Source organism: Phalacrocorax aristotelis, chromosome 2, assembly GCF_949628215.1.
Source record: "Phalacrocorax aristotelis chromosome 2, bGulAri2.1, whole genome shotgun sequence".
Classification (NCBI taxonomy): domain Eukaryota; kingdom Metazoa; phylum Chordata; class Aves; order Suliformes; family Phalacrocoracidae; genus Phalacrocorax; species Phalacrocorax aristotelis.
Window position 1 is genome coordinate 140,987,002 of NC_134277.1, and position 20,282 is coordinate 141,007,283.

The 20,282-nt window shown below is 39.5% G+C and overlaps 1 protein-coding gene across 4 annotated transcripts in view; it reads right to left on the minus strand.

Moving 5' to 3' along the window:
• Window positions 1-20,282, minus strand: part of RUNX1T1 (RUNX1 partner transcriptional co-repressor 1) — a 114,996-nt gene that overhangs the window by 85,319 nt on the left and 9,395 nt on the right. For 2 of the 4 annotated variants that reach the window (XM_075085376.1, XM_075085377.1), the window contains exon 2: window positions 9,279-9,451. The exons of the other annotated variants lie outside the window; for them this stretch is intronic. In XM_075085376.1, coding sequence (XP_074941477.1) covers window positions 9,279-9,366 — 88 coding nt within the window. In that variant the 5' untranslated portion in view covers window positions 9,367-9,451. The remainder of the gene's footprint in view (window positions 1-9,278; window positions 9,452-20,282) is intronic. 4 annotated transcript variants of the gene reach the window in all.

Below are 20,282 nucleotides of genomic sequence, written 5' to 3' on the forward strand. Positions count from 1 at the left end.
TCATAATAAAGATAATGTGAGAGCATATTTGTGTGAAAGCGTTTCTACCACTAGCCATAAATTCGAGCCTTGCATTTTTCTTTGTAACATGTCAATATTTGTGACACTAACTAAACATATTTTATTCATTTGACAAGGACTGTTACATTATATTGAAAACTTTTGTTTCAATGTCACCACCTCCCCATTTTGACTGATGGCGAGTTAGTTTTGTTAAAACGCAAGGGGTGATAGCGTATGCTCCAGTGAACTTTCCCTCCTCTCAGCACCAGAGACAAAAACCTGCAGCTCTGCTCTGTGCTGGCAGCCATCTGGCCAGCTTTCTCTCAATGCCTGCCCCACACCACACTGCAGGCAAAATTTCAGGGCTCTAGAGCTCTGTGGAGCTATTCATGACATACCAATTTCACATTTTCTGCTTGTACGCTTGCAACAATAAATGCTAATGAGGACTATGAATGACATTTTTAAAGACAATAAAAAGGTCTCCAAATCCCTTGCATATGGAGACACTATTTTCTAAACTTCACCTTCTGTTAGGGAGCCATTACACTCTAAAGGAAAAAAATAACCTAAGGAGAACAATGAGATGATCAAAGCATAACTGAGTCCTTACGAATTCCAAAGAAAACAATGTTTGCAAAGCTAGCTTAATGACAGACAGATTTTATGCTGATGTACAGCGGTAACACTTCAGCACAGGAACTCTCTTTTTCAATAGCACTGTTACTTCTCGTCAGGGGGGCTCACAAATTTGGGGGGGGAAGGGGGGAAGCCATAGCAAATCCTTGCTTTCACTAATCACATATAACCCCACAAGCCATAGATTTGGACTTTTTAATTACTAATCTCTAGATGAGTCCAAGAGTAAACTATTATCATTAATTGATTTGGAATGCCATGCTTTCATAGAGAATTACTGTACTGACCAAGTGTGGCCAAGAGAAATAGCTAATTTTAATGTTTTATTTCCCCGAATATGCCTTTTGCAATGCTATTGCTGCTTTAAAAAAAAAAAAGTTGCCTTCACTCTTGGAACTGTGTTTTATAGCTAATTAAAGACAGCTTCCCCTTATTAGCAAGGATTACAAACACTTTCAGGAAAATCCACCAGGTGGAGCAAATACACAGCAATACAAACCATTTATTTATGCTTGTACTGCCATTTTCAACAGGGAAAAATGTTTTATATGGAAATATTCTTACCTCTTGACCTCCCTTCTTCACCCTTTTGTCATATATTGATCAATTTGTACTTATTTACTACATTATAATGGTACAAAAGCTTTGTTCAAAGGGTCCTCGATACAAAGCTATTGTTGCTGATGAGTCAATACAAATTTGCAAACCACAATGGTAATCAGATACATAAGGGAAACAAAAAAATAATATTAGTCAACATATATATTAATGACACGCATTCAGAAAAATAGATTAGTCTTACATCAGACAGTAAAATCTTTACACTCACCTCCGCTATGATGGGCTAGAAACCAGGCCAGTCTGTATGCCGTGTTGTGTGTTTATATACATGGTAGTGTCAGTAACATCACAGCAGTGCCATTGTACAGAACACTGGTGTTTACTGTTAATGCCTTTATTTTAGTTTGTCATCCGTCTACTACTGAGTAGTTTCAAGAGTGTGGTGAATGAGGACTGTAAATAAATATTTGAGCACATCTAGGACAGCTAAGCATTATTTCCCCATTTAAATCATTTGCTTTCCAGAGCCAGGTGAGAAAACCACTTCCTCATCAAATATTTTAAGTTCCCCTGATGAATGAGAAGGTCTAATGGCATAATGGCAGGGGGGCACCTTTTTACATGACGAGAACTAAGTCCTAACAGAAAAGTGGTTATGGATGAGTCTTCTCACAGTTATAATAGGACAACCCACTGGCAGGCCTTGTAATTGCTAAAATGACAAAGCAATATTACCAGGTGAACTGCTCGAATGCAGTTCAGCATCTGGAAACACAGCAGCATCAGTACACAGACTCATTCAACCCTTCACGACTGGAAAGCATCATCGTTTGTGAGTGACAAAGGTACTGATTTTAGTCAAAGACATCTTTTTCTTTCCATTGTTCCCTTAGTTACACTTTCCACCACGTTTTTCTCTTACTTTTCTATTCAGTGCCCTCTGTCTTCTCTCTGCCTTCACACCTAACCCTTTGTTCTTGACTCTCGGGCCACCTCCTCACCCTGCTACACACCTCGCTACCGCTATCCACTACATGACTTGTGTCTGCTCCTGCTGCCTTGGACATTCAGCCTCTCCCACCTCTGCTAGCCCTGAAAGGTAGAAGTTCCAGAATTTGAAGCTGTGAGTACTACCATAAAATATTACCCGCAAATAACACATAAATGAAAGATCAGCAACCTGCACTCTAGCACTGAGAGACAAACACTGTGCCAGTCAGGTTTCAACTACAAAACTGAGCCAGAATGAGACCCACTTAATGTGCAGTTGGAGGAGGACACCATGCTCCCTGGAAACACAATATGTTGACATAAGCTTTGTGCTTTTAGTCCGACCCAGATGAATCCCATTACAGCTAAGGAAAATTAACATACAAAATCTTTGTTTCTTTACAAACGGGTAGGAGCCTTGAGGAACACAGGCCTTTAAATATCATTTCATTTTATCTAATTGTGTTGTACTCCACATGGTGCTTCGTTGTAGCCATTCAGAAGAGAAGCAGGAGAAGAATGCAGAGGTGATTATGAAGTGGAATTTCATACCAAGAGCAAATTACACCACTTCACACTAGGAGAACATCTGCAAAGAGCAGCAATAAGTGTTTGGGCACAATGCAAGGTGCCAGTTTTAATAAAGCCCAAACCAGCTTGGGAACCATTATCGGCAAGAACTTTCCTTAAGCAAGATTGTCACAGCAGAGACTGTGGACATGCCCAAGATAAATATTTTTTCAAACAGGATGCTGATTTAAGACCATTATCTCTGAGGATTTTTTGAGGTGGCAACCATGAATTAAAGGCTATCATTTTCTGCCATTTTCAAAGAGGAGCTAGACACCCGATGGGTGGGAGGAAAGACAGTGTGGTTACTGTCATCACCATGCATCCATCGAGAATTCTGTTTTACTATGCTGCTGGTTGAGATGGGCAATGGCTGCCTAGAGGTCATGGACAGTTCATTAAATTATGAACTCTGCAAAAAACAAAGGCATGTAAAACACAAAGGAGGGACATAACTCATATGAGTTAAACCTCCACAAGTAACTCATAGCACTTTCATACAGCCACATAATTTTCTTTAGATGTACAAACACTACAGAAACATGACACTGTCCACAATGCATAAACCACCTTTTTTTCATCCTGTAGATACAAGCAATGCTTATATAAACTATGGCTTCTTCACAGTGCAACAGGATAAAGAGATTTAAAACTGCACGTCTAAGTAATCCACTTTCACTTAAAGGTACCTTTACACCTGAGTAGCCTGAGGAGTCCATAATGATGAAGGGGGCCTGATTTTAAAGATGAAGGATCATGTACATAGTTAAGAGTCTATTAGACCACAATTATCAATCTGATACACTGTAACAGCTCTTTTGTTGCACCACCCCCTGCAAATCCTTCTTAGATGGAGGATTAGTGGCGTGATGACTCTTTCGGTCCCACTGCACTACCATTGACTCCCAGCTGAGTATGACCACTGAAGACTACCTTCTCTTAATGAAGGGTCCTCAAAACTCTTACCCCGTAATGTTTGCTGCAGGAAGAAAAGTATGCCCTTAAATCTGTATTACAAAATCCTAATGAAATATTAGCAAGGAAAACAGAAGTTACTGCTCAAACAATTTCCATCTCACCTACAAAGTACCTAAAATCATTAGCACATGAAAATGTCCCCCAAGACTACAGGCTTAACTCTATTCACTGCACCAAAAGCCTTGAGCATAAAAGAAAACTAAACCATAGTTAACTTTCAGCTCTCCCTTCTCCCCTCCTACAACCACAAATATGTTTCTTGGACCAGCTTCTGCCCACAACAATAAAAGCCAACAGTCACATGCTACACTCATTTTTGCTACAAAGCCATATTAATTATGTTCCCTCCCTCTACTACTTGTACCTTGTGATCTTAAGTTCTGCCAGTACAACTATGAACAGCACTGTGCTATGGAGTATTAAAATTATCCAAATTAGTCATATTCTTCATTTATCGTTCAAACAAGAAACCATACTTTTAATTCTTCACAAACTTTAAAAAAAAATTCAAGACCTTTACCTAAGTGAACATTTCCGTATCTTTCAGCTATGATCTTGAGTTTTACATCCCAATGAACACTTTCCATCTATGGGCCAAAACCTGGCCGGTGCACAGAGCCCTGCATCGTGCACCTGCACCTTCAGCCTGCTGAGTGACCTCAAGAAAAGGCAGCTACGAGGAGCAAGGACTACAACTGACCCTACCCCAATATTTTAAAGTTGAACACCAAGCTGGACATCTAAGAAAATCACATGAATAATGAGAATGAAAGCGTTGATAGCTGCCACCACTGTTTTAAAGGGTCATGCCAGAACAAACACTGGCAAATGCTTTTATTCCACAGGATGAATAAAAATAATGTTGCCAAGCACGCTGAAAATGAAAAACTTAAAATGCTAAGTATGATGATTAAGTTTACGACTACAAAAAAAAAAAAAAAAGACATTACATAAGTTTATTCTGCATTGCACAAACTCCACCTGAAAGAATCTGCTCCTCAGAAGATTTTACCTCTGAAAATAAAAGTGGCCAAGCAAGGGGAGAAAGAACAATGAAGTAAAGGGAAAAAGCTCCAAATTCAGAAGCGAAAGGGTTAACATGCTTTGTTTCAGTCAGTATTATACCAATGCCAGGATTACAAGGGAAAGACTAAAAAGAGCCAATTTTTTTATTATTATTATTCTTTAAAAGAAAAAAAATCAGGCCTATCTGTCACAGGGCTGTCCGGGCTGGAAGAACCAGCAGGAACCTCAAATTCCTGACCAAACCCTCTTCCACACAATGCCTCCTGAATGGAAGGAACCCAGGCCCGGTAGAGATAGCCCACTGTCAGGAACCAGCCCTGACGTTTGCGGACAGACAGGGCTGGCCTCAGAGGATGTCAGAGCAGCAAACTGCTGTTCGAGATACTGGGTTTTCACACACTCCCAGCCTGGATGTTTTGCTCTTCAGGTAATTAAACAAGGAAACGGGGCTGATGTGTACAAGTCTGACCCCTGTGCCGCGGCTCCGAGGTTCTGCATATCAACTTCCGCACGAACCGCCTGAAGCATCAACAGAGTCCTCTACTCCCGCTCTCCGCCTCTCCTGCTCCAACACCAAGCTCTAAAACAAATCCTCCTGGAAATATCTGCTGCTGTCTGTGCCTTTGGTTTTGTTTTTTTTTTTCTATTTAAGAAGGACCAAATTACTTGCTCTGTTCCACACGCCTTGCTGCTTTCTCATAAAAAGAAGGAAAAAGGGGAAGAAATGGGTACTTTCGGGTAGCTGTTCTTCAGCCAGCCATTCAAAATATTAAATATTTGGGGGAGGGGAGGAACAGATAGAGAGACGAGGCAAGGGATTCTCAAATTAATGCTTACTTTAAGGTCATCATTCAAAATTAAAAAGATCCTGACAAGTATTTCTGATTCATCCAACCAACTGCCAGACATTTACTTATTTAGAAATAAAATTATTCGTATTTAGGCATTACTGAAGAGTCTTTGTCTTACAAGAGGACATAAATCATAGAACCAAGGGTTAGAAAAATAGACCAATGTTTTCTCACTCTTTTTCCCCAAATTTAAGAAATGGGAAAAAGCAGGTGTTACCACCTATACTTGGTGAAAACCCTACACAGGCTGCTCTATGACTGACCTAGTTTCTACGCTCTTTAAAGACTATTTAAACAAAAATTATTTTTAAAAAAGGTAACACATTCGTACTTCTTTCTGAAAAACCCACAGAATAGAATATTGGCTGAAAAGAGAAGAGCCCAGAAGAAAGAGGAGTACAAAAGCATGCCTGCTTGTCTGTGTTCAACACAAAGAACATTAAATGAAAACAACTGGCATGCCGCCAAATTCCTATACAGGCAAAGAGATTCAAATAAATTGATTTCACGCATCACACTGACCTGGGATCAGTGAGCAGTGGTACAATACACTCGCTGCTCCATGTGGGGCAAAGCCCATTAATGTTATCAGAGCCACAGTACTGGGGGGGGGAAATAAATAAAAGAGAGAACCCAAACTCTGCAAACCCAGGGGTGGGGGAGGAAATCACTTTGAAAAAGGAACTTCAGCTTGAGTACTTGGTTTTAGTTTACTAATAAATATGTCACATTGTGAGAGCTTGTCCTCTGCTCACCTCGAAGACTGTATTTTCAAATCAAAACAAATACTAATGTCATACGCACACTCCCCTTACATTCTACTTTTAACACAGTTGTTCTCAAACTCCGTTATTCTCTGTAAATTTCCTCCCTTCCCCATCCGCCAGCGTTTTATATAGATTATGGGTTATTTTCTTTGTACTTCAAAAGCTGGATTCCTGCCCAGGATACTCTCACTGGCTCAGAAAGTAAGCTGGAGAAATCGGCCACTGCTCTTAACTGATCCAAATCAACCTGACCTACAGAGGAAAACACCTTATTTGCAAGGCAGCGATGAGCAGGGCCCCGGTTCCCTCTGCAGAGTCACCCAGACCCACTCCCTCATCCCTCCAAACGCATCCCAGGCATTCTCTCCAAACCAGCGTATTTCGAATTTCACTTTCTTACGATGTGTGAAGTAACCCATGTGTGCCGCGGAGCCTCTTCTTGTCATCCCGGCTTTGTTTTTCATTAAGATCTCTCACACTCCAATCAAGAGCAACGCCAGCAAGCCACAGGTGTGCGCCACATGAACAGATGAAAATCTGATTGTGAGCTGTGTAATGACAATTCGCTGTCTATAATACAATTGTCCCCTTTTGTATCTGTTATATGTTAGAAGGGGGTTTAATATTTCAGTTGTACTCTTTAAGATACACAGGTAAGCAAACAATTGTTTTGAGGATAAAAAAGGAAACCAAGAAAAGACTTTGCAATAGCAAAGGATGGATGAGGACAGACAAAAGTGATCACAAAAGCATGGGCAGGTAGTCTAATGCTACAAGATGCTGCTGCTTCAAGGAGGTGATAGACTCAGGCACCTTTTATTTTGCCTTTTATTCCATTTCAGTTTCAAATAGTAAGTCAAATCTTGGGCACAGCAAAGTCCATACACTAAGTTAAGCTCTAAGACTGTTGGCCTCATCTCTCATCACTCATCCAAATTTCAGTGTAGAGCTTCTTGGCCCCTTAAGACTAAAATTTTTGAATGTCTAACAAACACATACATCCAGATGTAGGTACCTTACCCAGTCACCTCATTTCAAGTAAATGTCAAAATGGGAATGCCCAAAGATCTAACAATTGGTAACCACCACTGATCTTTCTCTTTTACAAAGAGCTACAAAGCAGTTTTGGTTTATCGTCACCACCAAGGTGAAAACTATACAATATCATTAACTCTGGAAGTTGTGCTATAGAGAGGATGTGTTTGTTTTGGTATAAGGCTACACTGATAGAACTGCACAGGAAGGGGAATCATTTAGTACACAGCAACTTCACAATGGTAGAGATGTGCCTGCACCCAGGTGATGCAGGCAGCCTGACAGTTAACAAGACAGATAACGTGCTGTTCCCTCCTGTTTATGAATATTTCAGTAGCACAACCAGATCATTTGGACTTTATAAAGATGAAGTGAATTTTAGTCATATTAGTTCCTTCTTTCTAGAAAAATGAATAGTATTAGAAAGCATGCCTTTCTCCTAAGCTGTAGGAAATTTCCATTATCTTGCACGTGCTCCGACAGCAATAAATCACAATAAGCTTCCCATTAGTATGCCAGCACTACATGCTTCAGGCACGAAATCTTTACTTTTACATTTATTTATTTTTTAAATCCTTTATGAAGACCCCTACGACAAAAGAAACCCACCAACAACCACCTGTGCAGGGTACACTCGCACTTTGGAAAACAGACTGTAGATAGAAAAAAGGAGAATTAGTCAGAAGCTATACACTGCTAAATTAGCAAAATAAAAATGCAGAAGAAACCCTGCTAATGTTACTCATCCTTTACAGTGCTGCCTGTATACAGGAAGGTCCCAGAAAAGCATTTACCTGTTTTAAACTGAGCGAGGAACTCGATTTAGAATGTAAATCCATTTTTAATAGAACTGAATTTTTAAAAAGTACATTCACACTGGTGCAGAGAACTTCAGCCCCGGCCCCTTGCCACGATGCAATGTGCAGAGCCTCCTGCTGGCTCTCTCAGCTGTGCTCCGTCTCCTTTCCACACCCCACAGACAGAGCAGTGTGGGACACAGCGTCTCGGGTCGGGAGCCGAGTGATATGATCAAGGCTTAGTTGCCTTTAAAACTAACCGGAGCAAAGCCTAGAGTACTCAGACACTGTTCATTTTATTTTGGTACCATCTATCAGAGTTGTGTCATAGGCGAAATGGTCCAACACTGAGAAAGACAGTATCAGGGTGTTAGAAAACACTTGAAATCATTTTAGTAGTTCCATCCCATCTGGACACACCATTTTAGGAGAAAAAATGTAGTTACAGCAAAGACAGGAATGACATTCATTGGTTATCTACAAATTTTGTTCTGCCATAGCAGATTCACTCTTCCAGTATTGTAAAAATCTTTGCACACAAGAAGCAGAAATATCCATTCTCAATATCATCTCAGTCAAATTCATCACAGATTCCCAATGCAATGAGTTTACCAGAGGTTTCCACTAAATTAAACACAGCCATTTTGCCAGTGTGATTACAACTGTCCCTTAACCTGGTTGCAAATACTGTTCCGATTCACAGTTCAGGAAACTGAACTTTATTATTTTCACAGCCCAGCCAATAGTATTTTCATGCCACATAAAGAGCACCTATGTCATCACAAACACAAAAACCACAGTTAAAAATTTCACATATCTGTATTTTTAAGGTAAGGAAGGTTTTAGAAAAGTCATCACTGATGGATTTTATTGGCATTGCTGTACTCTTTCTCAGTGATACTAAAACGAAGTCACCACCTTCATTGATTTAGGCAGACTCTTTGGAGGCTAAAGGGAAAGACTTCTTTTTTAATTACAGTTTACAAGGCAAGGTACAGTCATTTAAAATAGCTTCTAAAAAGTATGCACATTACAAAATCAAATATTTTTCTGTTCCTTACCTTGACAAAATTCAAAGTTCCCTTTTTTCCGGCAGTCACCTATCACTAAACTCAGTGCTCTCCAAGTGTTTCTTTTGACAGATATCATTCTCCACCAATCGTTCTGCTAATTTCCTCTTTCCTTTTCTGACTGGGACAGATATTATGTTCACCAGCCCAGAGATCAATCTTTTCTATTGACAACAACAAATGGAAAAAAAAAAAAAAAGAAGCACATATCACAGCCAGTTTGAAGCACCACACCCCTTCATTTGCATGATAATAGCAGTCTTTTAAATAAAAAGAGAAGACAGAAATGCTATCATTCTAAATCAATTACCCACATTTTCTTAGTTAATATAAGGCAGTATTTTAAAACTGTATTAATTCTTCGACAAAGGCTGCTTCCTAAGTTGCTCATTTAGAACAGCTGACATATAGAGGGCAACAAAATAAGGGCAGCCTGTATTCTGCCATGAAAACACCTATTAGCTTAATCTGTAAAAAATGCTTGGTTTTAAATTCGTTCATATAATAGAAAATATTACATACTTTACCTGGTTCAACAGAAGCTCTAGAGAATCATTTATTAAACAAACATGGTTACTAAAAATACAGACCTTGCAATTACACATCACGATACTAATTTGGATTTGTAAGTCATAACAGCAAACACATTTAAACAAAGGGAGATCAAAAAGCTATTGATATATTTACAAATTATCCTCCCACTTTTGAAAAGGCAATTTCCCTCCCACTCCAACACCTACAAATGGTGTTTTATTTGGGTTACACAAATACTTTGTCATTCATTTAAGTCCGTATTACAGCATTGTCAGTTTTTCCAAGACATTAATATGCTTTTCAGGGGTTCGTAATTATGTCAAGGCAGAAAGATTTTCAGAGCCAGGCACACAGAGTTACATACATGCTTCATTCTGCATCCACTATTCAGGTATTTCGGGACATAAAGTTAAGCATGCATAAGGATCTGGTCGCAGCTGCATGCATCTGACCGAGAACCCAGCCCCAACCCTCTCCTGCACTAGATCTTACAGCAAAAAAAAAAAAAAAAAGTATCGCCCAAGGGCATTTGCAAAAGATCACATTTGTATTTGTGCTAGAAATTGCAATCTTTCCCACAAGCAAGAACCCTCCTCAAATCAAAACAAACCTTCCCAAGTTAAAGTTAAGGGTACAGAACAAAGGAGTTCCCTGCTCAAAGTCTTTCTTTATTGTGTCCCTGGTCTGATGTTTCCCCGCAGCCCTGAGACAAACCAAAATTCTATTCATTTCAGTGAAAACGAGAGGCGTGTAAGGACTACTGCAGGACTCTACCCAGGATTTGGCAACTGGGAAGCTTTCAATATGATACAACCGCCTTTCACATTTGGAAAATAATCTCCAAAATGTGGTTAGGACTCCCCAGCTTGGGCGCAATAACTACTTTTCTAGAATTATTTTTAGTTTGTATGAAATTCTCCAGTTGTCACCATGCTCTTATATAGGCAATAAATTTACCTTTCAGTTGTGCCTTATTGTGAATTGTGTATTCTTCCATTGTCCAGACTTTTGCATAACACTTTTCATTTCCGTAAACGCATACAACATTCCCTAAATTGTTGTAATTGTTTGGTCTGATTTTTATGGCCATAAACTCCTGCCCCTACCAAAACCAAAGAATCCTTCACTGACCAAGTGGCCCTACTGATCTCACTGAGATCTTTTAAACATTAAGTTTTCTACCAAGTGATGATAGCCCTATCTGGTTGAAATATGGACTTACAGTGGAACATTAAATTAACATCATATTTTGGATTCAGAATTACACACAGCAGCCATCTGTAAAGATGTATTCATGTTTTGCTAACCTTTACTAATTTGGTCACTAGAAATAATTATGGTCAAATATATTAAATTATGTAGCATATAACAATTCAATATCTGCGTCTGCTGAACAGCATACTCCTTTTTCAGGGCTGGTAAAAGATTTTTAAACCTCTTACTGTAAAAAAAAAAGTTCTTACTAAAAAAAAAAGGACCCATCTGTCGTCCACTTTACAATGAAGACATCACTTTAACTTACTACTCTGCCTTTGTTTCAGCCCCATGTTCATTTTCTCTATATGCCACATTTTCCAAAGTGATGGATGCATTCTGCTGTACCCATTCTATGCTAATCTCCTTTTTTAAATTCATTTTTGCCTCCTGAATTGTAAACTGCTGCTGTTGTTCAAATGTACATGCAAAATTGTCTAAAGTCTGAACTTCACGGAAAGTAGAATGCCTCAAACAATTTGTAGTCTTACAAGAGTGTTATAAAAAAGGATCAACATGTTGTATTGCCATGGAAATTTTGAAAAACATACTTTCCCAAACAAATATTACTTTTTCTCAATGGTATGAAGTAATGAAAACCACATGTGTAAATCTGCGATCCATGCAGTAGTTCAAGCTGCAGCTAATAGAAAATACAGAGAGTGAACTCTGCCATATAAAGGATTCTTGTTACAGAAATATAATGTGAAAACCAGATGCAGACAGAAAACCTTAATCACACATGGGAATGTAATCACTGGCATACAGAATACTTTTTTGATCAATCTCAACCATATGAGAAATGTATTTATTTTCTAAGGAATGCAATAACTCGAGAGAGTCTTCTATTTGAATTCAGTTAACCTCATACCCACAGTGCTTTTATCTTATATGTGGAGAGAAAGGGGATATAACCTGAGCCAAGATGTTTAGAAGAGCCATTGGCCCTGGCAAATCATTCTTGTATCAGCTTATCTTTCAAGGAATTAATAGGATGTAAAGACTACAAATATCAGGATCAGTCTCAAAAGAAATCACCCATTATTGCACTTCCTAGTTACTGCCAGAAACCCCTTCATCACCTAAGCACTTCTTCTGGTTAAATTTTTTCCTTAATATGTGGTTCTTCAGAAATCCAATGCTAAGAGCAGCACACTGTTGGACTGAAGTACTGCGAATCAGAACTGGAGTCCTACAGCAAATAATCTCCCTACTCCTTTATAAGACCCGAAGAGTCATCAGTTCAAAACTAAGTTTAATTCAGGCTTCCTCCTAACTGCTGGAAGTCCCAGTGAACGTCCTCCACCCACACAGCTCGTGGGTATCAGCAGGAAGCAAAGGACGACAGCACACTGCACCCTACCCAGTTACATCAAGTGTCTAAAAGGCAGATTGCCTTCTACCAGCTACCCAGACCAAGGTAGGACCAAGATAACTCCTGCCAGTTTTCATTGCTGGTGACATTTCTGATCAACTTTTAAGAGATGGAAATACTACAGTAGTAGTAAACTCCTCATGTAAAATACGGAAATTGCCATTAAAAACTGAAAATTAGGTTCAGAATTCAGGTCATCCATATGCTACCAGCAGGACCTACCTACGCTGTTCCAAAGGTTCAGCACCTGCAAGCAACCATGCTCCTGCAGTTCATCAGCCAATTCACATAAGAGTTACCTTTGCCTAGATAAATTTTACACCTGGTGATTGAACTGGACTGTTATGTTAAACTGCAATATTAAAGAAGCTTATGCTTAAGAACTTAAGCATAAGTTGCTTAAGTTTCTTAAGAAACTTAAACAAAAAGCATTCAGAGATGACACATCTCCAGGCTCTTGGGCACCAGCAGCAGTGGTTTACCTCCTGGCAGTCCGCGATTCCTGCTGCACCCTCCTCCTGAGGTACCCACCCTACCCAAGGCTACCACAGCTCTTTACACAGTGCTGGCTCACTGTCACCGTTCACAACTGAGCTTTTTAAGGTAACCCAAAGTTGTTGTTCATTTATTTTAATAGTACTAAATAACATAAACCGCAATGATTTGATAGCTGTTACACCAGAGGGGAGATGGAGTGACAAAAGCCTTTGATGGGCACAGGGTAGGCAGAACCCCCACCCCCTCTCAGAGCCTTTAAGTTCCATTACCATCACCTCATTTTAGGTATCTGCATAAGAGGACACAGCCTCTTCAGCACCCTGCCACAGGACTCCCAGCAATGCCTCATCACACGTGTTCATCGGACCAGTTCTGCTAAAATTCCTGTAAATGTGCTTCCTTAATTGAACACCTGTGTGCTAGGTTAAAATTTAAGTCAACTACTTGCGCTTTTTCCCTCCTGTGTCAATGAAAATACTTTGATTCCACCACTGCAACAGAATTTTTTTAACCCATCTTGTCTCTTCTGCCATTCAACTTTACATTTCTGAGACTGCGGCATCGAGAGTGCAGAAGTCAACATTTAACACTGAAGTAATATGGGCTGGATACGCTTGTCTTATTTCTAAACAAGCATGCCTAGATTAACAATAAACTTTGGCCAGATATATATTTTAATTTGCATGTTTTTCATATAGCATCATCATCATATGTGTAAAGTGCTAAAAATGGAGTGAAATCTTCCAGCTGTAAAACAGTTCCATGTGAGAAAACAGAGCGAGATCCTGAAAACTCCCAATTCGTGTCATGTGCAAGCATGTGTGCCTGTGTCTTTTTTTTTTCCCCTCATCTAATTTCATCTGTGAGAGACTGTCCCTAGAGGACAAGAGAAGAGAGAACCAATTATATCCAGAGGTTGGCTTCCCCAAAATGAAGGCATCTGTTCCATGCCAACAACTTCCACATGGAAGAAAAACAGAACTTTGAAGGCATCTGCGTTCATGGTTGACAGTCGCAGATCTTAGGGTCTACTGTAATTGCCCAGCTGCAAACATGATTTGGTTGCTGCTGTTGTCAGCTGATCTCCTCGCACTGAGAAGAAGGGAGCTTAAATAGCAAATAGCTGGCTAAAAATCAGATATTCTTACAGAATCCTGACACCTTTTCCCTTCTGGAGGAGGTATTTTTCCTGGTACAACGGGTTTGATGGAAGTAAATTGCAAAGTGGTTTTTAAACAAACATTTTACAAAATACCCTGCTTTAAAATGTTATTCTTTAAATAACATACAAGTACAAGCACAACGCGCTCATTATTTGTTAGTATTTCAGGCTGATATTTTCTAAGAGTGATTCAGAAACCAGTATGATTCACCAGCCACATAATCCTGCAGCCCACCTTATTTAAGCAAGTAGTCTCAGTAAAACCAAGAGCACACCTGAGCAGAAGCTCAGAGTTTTCACCCAAAATGCATATGGCAGATAAATAACTAGTATGATATTTATTGCTCAACTCACACCACTTCCAACGTGAGTAGATACTTTCCAAAAGCCACTTAAAGAAACATTACTGGTAGTTCAAAACCAATTCAAAGCATTGGGTGCGACACGTGCAGCAAGATACTCTGCAACGCTGTGCTTCTTCACTGTTTAAAAAAAAATTAAGCAAACAGTTAAAAAGAAGCCCATCCAAAGTAGCAAGACCCTAGCTGATTTTCCAAAGCACAGCTTTGAGTGTCATTTAGGGATCCAAGACTACCAATTGTCCAGTTGCAACAGACAACAAATCCCAACTGGCCTAAGCAGAAAATGCATTTATGTTCCCTCCACTCACAAGATAAAAGTGGATCATAGTTTTTAGAAATATTTCATGCACCTCATGAGTTTTTGTAGTTTTCTTACCTAGGACTTTTATCAATAGCTTGAAAGAAGGAAGATGCTGTATGTTAGGAAAATACCTTTTTTTGTTTGTTTCTTTTTTTTTAATAGAATTCTTTGTTATTCAGCTGGATTCCAGCTGCAGCCCCAAACACACTCCTCAGCAACAGCACTCTGCCCTTCCATCCAGGTAGCCACACAGCTTAGGAAGGATGGTAAGGACTCCTACGCAGTTTCTCTTGCCTGGCACATACCTCAAACTATTATAAATGCATAAAACAGTGAACCGGTGGGGATCCAGTAGGCCTGACACTTCCTGACCAGTTCTAAATTGCCTCCAGGAAGGACAAGAGTTGGGAGCGAGGACAATTAACACAGCCACCTGCTTCCTGTGACCTCCTGGGGAACAGACATGGCCACTGACGACCTGCAGTGTCTCTGCCCATCCTTCTCTTCCCAGAGAAGCTGTGGGATAATAAAAACAATAGTGGCCAATAATAGCTCTGTAAGAGGAGAAATTTAGGCCTGGACTTTAAAAAAAAAAAAAGAAAAAAAGAAAACATCAAAACCCCCCATGAATTTCATGGGAAGGGGATGGGACCAATAAATCTCAGAACCTGGAAGGGAAATTATACACTGATTCATTCTTTAAAACTACTGTAGCTGTTATTTACTGTAGCTGTATACTTCCCTGGAAATTTTTGGAGTGGGCAGCTGGCTTAAACACAGCTTAACACAGCTCTTGGGGTACAGAAGTTGAGAATCCTGGTCCCACGGACTCAACAGGAACCTTTGAGAATATTGTTACAGAAGGCATAAATTTTTTTCTTCTTTATATGGAATTCTTCACCAGGTAAGTCCATCATTTACAATTCAAAGAGAATGACTTATTTTACATTAAGACCTGAGCTAGCCCACTTAACCTTACAGAAGATAATGTCACTAGGGCCATATCTGGATCTAAGTCTCAGAATCGTTCCAGCAAAGTATTAAGATCACAGACGTGAGATTGGGAGCACAGGAAGCCTGAAGGCCCAGCTCCTCAGACTGCTATTTAGACAAAAGAAACACCATCTTCAGTAGAACTGGGCACGTGAATACCATCGAAGATCTGAGCTCCAGTACTTCAACGTTTACAAGCACTGCTGACCCATGAAGTTGCATTAACCACGGCGCACATGAAACGCACGTAACATTCAGAAACTAAGCTAGGCTATTCAGTTCAGTACGATGGTTTTCTTGCTCATCTGCAGCATGCTTTAATACAGGTTGCAGCATGCTTTTCCAGCATTAAGTGGTTTGCCAACAAGCTTTAAAAATAATAAATAGTACAGTCATGAAACAGCTTTTGCTTAATGGTTCCTAGAACTCAGTGACTTCACTCACTAAAACCCTTTCTATAACATTACCCTTAAATACTTTTAGCAACGCCACCATTAAAATAAAATAAAAAAATCATCCTGGCGCTACCATCCATTGATAGCACACCCGCAGGTGCCATTATCCCTAAAGTTGCTGGCAGCTTTCTCTGGCATCACTATGCTTTAATGGCTCTGGCAACAAACCCCACCTGGATGTCACTGAAAGCACTCCTTTGGAGCACTCTTCCCAAATATCCGTTGCAGCAGTACCGTTCCGTCTCCTTGGTTGCATCCTAATCATCTCATTTTCTGGCAATAGCCTCACCTGCTCTCGTTGTCAAAGCCTGAGCTGGTCTAGGGCAGTTCTCTTCTTCAACTTGTCTAACGCATGTGCGAATCAATGTTGGGATGAATTTTCCAAGAGGATTTCAGGACAGCAGCTTTGCTGCTCAGATTGGATGTTCACTTGCATCCCGGCTTCAGAAGTGATTGTATTCCATCCTAGTAACACAACCTGACCAAACCAATGAGGAAGCAAAGCACAGGAACAAAACGCTATCTAATTTGATGCTTTGTAACAGACTGTTAAACCCTGGGACTACTGGAAGGCACACAAAGAGGTACTCAACATACGACCCAGCCTGTCACGGCAGAAAGAACCAGCATCCCAATACTGCCATTAGAGAAGTAAACGAAATGAAAACTAGAAAATATATTCTGGGAAATAAATAATTATGGGAAAAAAGTTAAGAAGTTTTGGGGGTTGGATTGGGATTTTTTTTCCCAAGCTATTCAAAATGACACCTGGGCCACAACCAAAACGGCATCTGTGTGGTCACCGTCAGAAATCAAAAAATGTAGTCAGTAGGTCTCCAAATAAAAGGAATCACAAAAGAAAATGGCTAGTGGTAATGACTACTGCTTATACAAATTGTATATTAATATCCACCAAGGCAGACGTACATAGGCCTCCTAGAGCTACAAAAGTAACCAGTCTTGTACAGTCTGTGATGGTCATGCAACCATCTCCCCAGATGCCTGTCAGAACTCCTGGTTTTCACTCACTGCATCAGCCTGGCTTTTCACAAATAGTATCTCTTTTATTGTCTGCCATTGCCTACCACTGCGTGCAGATTAAATCCACTCCGCTAGGTGGAGTCTTCTGTCTTTCCAGACAGCAACCTGATTTCCAAAAGAACCTATTATCCTCCATGAACTCTAGATATTTACTTCATTATAAGCACCACAGTCTACCTGTTCTGATGGACAGAAAAGTGGCGATGAATCAAATGCTGTCTTGAAATGACTGAAGAAATCATGAACCATCCCATGAAGATCCCATGTCAGCTTGTTGCAATACAGGATCATTCAGGAATATTGTTGCTGTACAGTTCTGTACAACACAACTGTGCTTTTATGATGACTAAATTCAATAAATAATGCTGAGTAAAAAAAGGTATTGCTTAAATAAGTCACCATATCACACATGCCCAAAAACTACATATAAACAAAACCAAGTTGCTGAACTTCTTTTAAATTCTTTGTGTGTATTCAGAATTATTTTTAATATCTAGGATGCCCGTCCTTTCTAGGCATCCCAAAATGCGTATAGAAAATGAAAGGGAGTGTGAAAGGATTTCTTTCCACATTCACATTTCCATTCACAACCACTGGAGTTAAATATGGCAACTATTCAATAGGAACAGCAAAACTGCATGCAGCATTTTTGGCAAAGAATAAGAAAAACAAAGCACTCCCATGAATGTGTTCAGAAAATGTAGATAAGAAAATCTGGATACCCTGCACCCAGCTATAATCTTTCTTCTGGAGCTGGACTCCACCCCAACCCCTGTGAAAAGTACCAAAAAATCCCACAACCAAAGCAAGAAGCCCCTCGGTTTAAACACTCCCCAGGCAGACAGCAACTCCACTAACACACTCCGACAGAGCATTTGCTCAGTAATATTCGCGAGCAGAAAGCTCCACGTAGGCGCCGAGCACTAACACGAGGCTCCTCAAGGCTCTCGCATCCCTGGGTCAGCCGAGGTAGGGCCTCCTCAGCACGGCTTCTGCTGCTGGCAGATATCACAAGCTATTTAAGGCTACAGACATTTTGCCCCGATTGGCCGTGTTTTTTGTAATATTTACTTCTCGTACATATGTCTATAACTATGTATACGTCCCACAGAAGGTGAGGTTTAACAGGGTTAGCTTTGTTGGGGAAAAGGAGGTTTGGAGGAAAGGAAACAACTTTCATGTTTAGAAGATTTGAATCTAGTGACTGTCACGGGATGTAAACACTCTTCTGGGGAGGGAGGCTTTTTGTTATGTTTCAGGAGTGCACAGAGTTTTGGATAAAATCTGTATAAATAATCATCCCTCTGTCATTCAACATAAATTTATGCACATGTGTGCACACAGTTATGTTTGGGAATACAAACTATAAAGTAGACATGCCACTGACAACCTACCACAGGCACGGATCTCACACAAAATCCATTCTATATTTAAATTCTGGTTTACTGAATTTTAATTATTTCTGATCTGTAGATCACTTTGAGGGAAAATCCCCCAAGGTCAAAAGCTTACAAATCCAATTGCAAAACCAAACAGAAGCATCACCAAGGCCCTTCCCCATGCAGACACCAGCCAAAAACCTGAGTTCCTGACTACTAGATTAGAATCCAAAAGGTAAAACCTGTTCTAATATTAAAACCAGGTAATTATATACGTTGAAACACAGAAGTAAGTGCTCTCATTTTATTCGGCATGTTTACTCATGTACACAGGGTTCTATAGATGTAACAGTGAATTATCACTTCTTCATTTAGATCCTTATTTATAAAATTAACAAAGACATACCCTTTTCATTAGGTTTTTTGTTTTTTTTGTTTTTTTTTTAATTAAAAAGCAATAATGTTATTTTCTCTGGAGATGCCTCTGATAGAAAATGTACACTTTACCAATGCTGTCCTTTCCAAGTTCATAAAACTCACTTGGGTTAGCAGCTCCACAGCAGCAAATATTTTTCTATATATTCATTTGTGCCTGATCTAATAATTTCATTTAACCATAGAAAAAACTTACTCCAAAAGCCCCATTAACTAAAATGTCCTTGATGAGCTCCAGATTTGGAGGTACAGCAGGAATGAAACAAGCCCAAGAATGTTCTGTCATACTCTGAACATCCTTTACTTTGCACAAGGTGCTCAGTAGTAGGTAAAGCTGTACTGTTGCAATGGGGAAGCAGCCACCCATCATTTTAAGATACAATCATAGTTTATTAATAAAATTATTTTAAATGTACGAGTTAAATCCTTTTACCAATAAAGCGACATTCAGCTATCCAGTGCCATTTTTACAGTCCAAATAGATATGGTCCTAATTGCATAATGCCATTTTATCTGCTGAAGATAAAAGTGCCGATAAACAAAAATGCACATTAGGCAGGAGATTTTTCAGAATAGATTTTTTTTTTTTAAATAACCCACTTGCATTAACAAAAGATTGCAATGGCTTCCAAATTATAGGGTGTTATTTTTAGTGGAAGTAGTTCAATATTCATATTGGAGCAGATGTAGCAGTTTAACAAAACAGCTCTTCAAATCCTGCACAAATTGAAAACAGGAAAACTGATTGCATTTTCTCTTATCACTTTCCTTTTCTGAATTGACACTTTTGGCCTTCTGAAAATTTACACATGGCTTTCATCTCAACAGCACCTGCTGATCAAACAGAAACCTAACATTTTCATGAAAATGGTATAAAGGAGTAGTTTTCTTTTTACCATCTTAAAGGGCATCAGCAGTCCACTTGATGGCAACAATTGCTGAGTAGATGGCACACTCGGAATACATTTTATATTTTCATTACACTTACTTTTAAAAACGAGTTAAATCACCAGTGGCTCTTTCATATTAGCTCTTTGTCTGCTTTAAACTAATTTCAATCTCTATCTCTGCCTAACCCTGATGGGTTTCATTCCACAGTCAGCTAGATTTTAAAGAACATCTGAAAGCCTTTGAAATAATAAGACACGTTGCATGTTCTGCAGCCACTGGGCCGTCTTTATATATGCATTTATATGCAATCATATA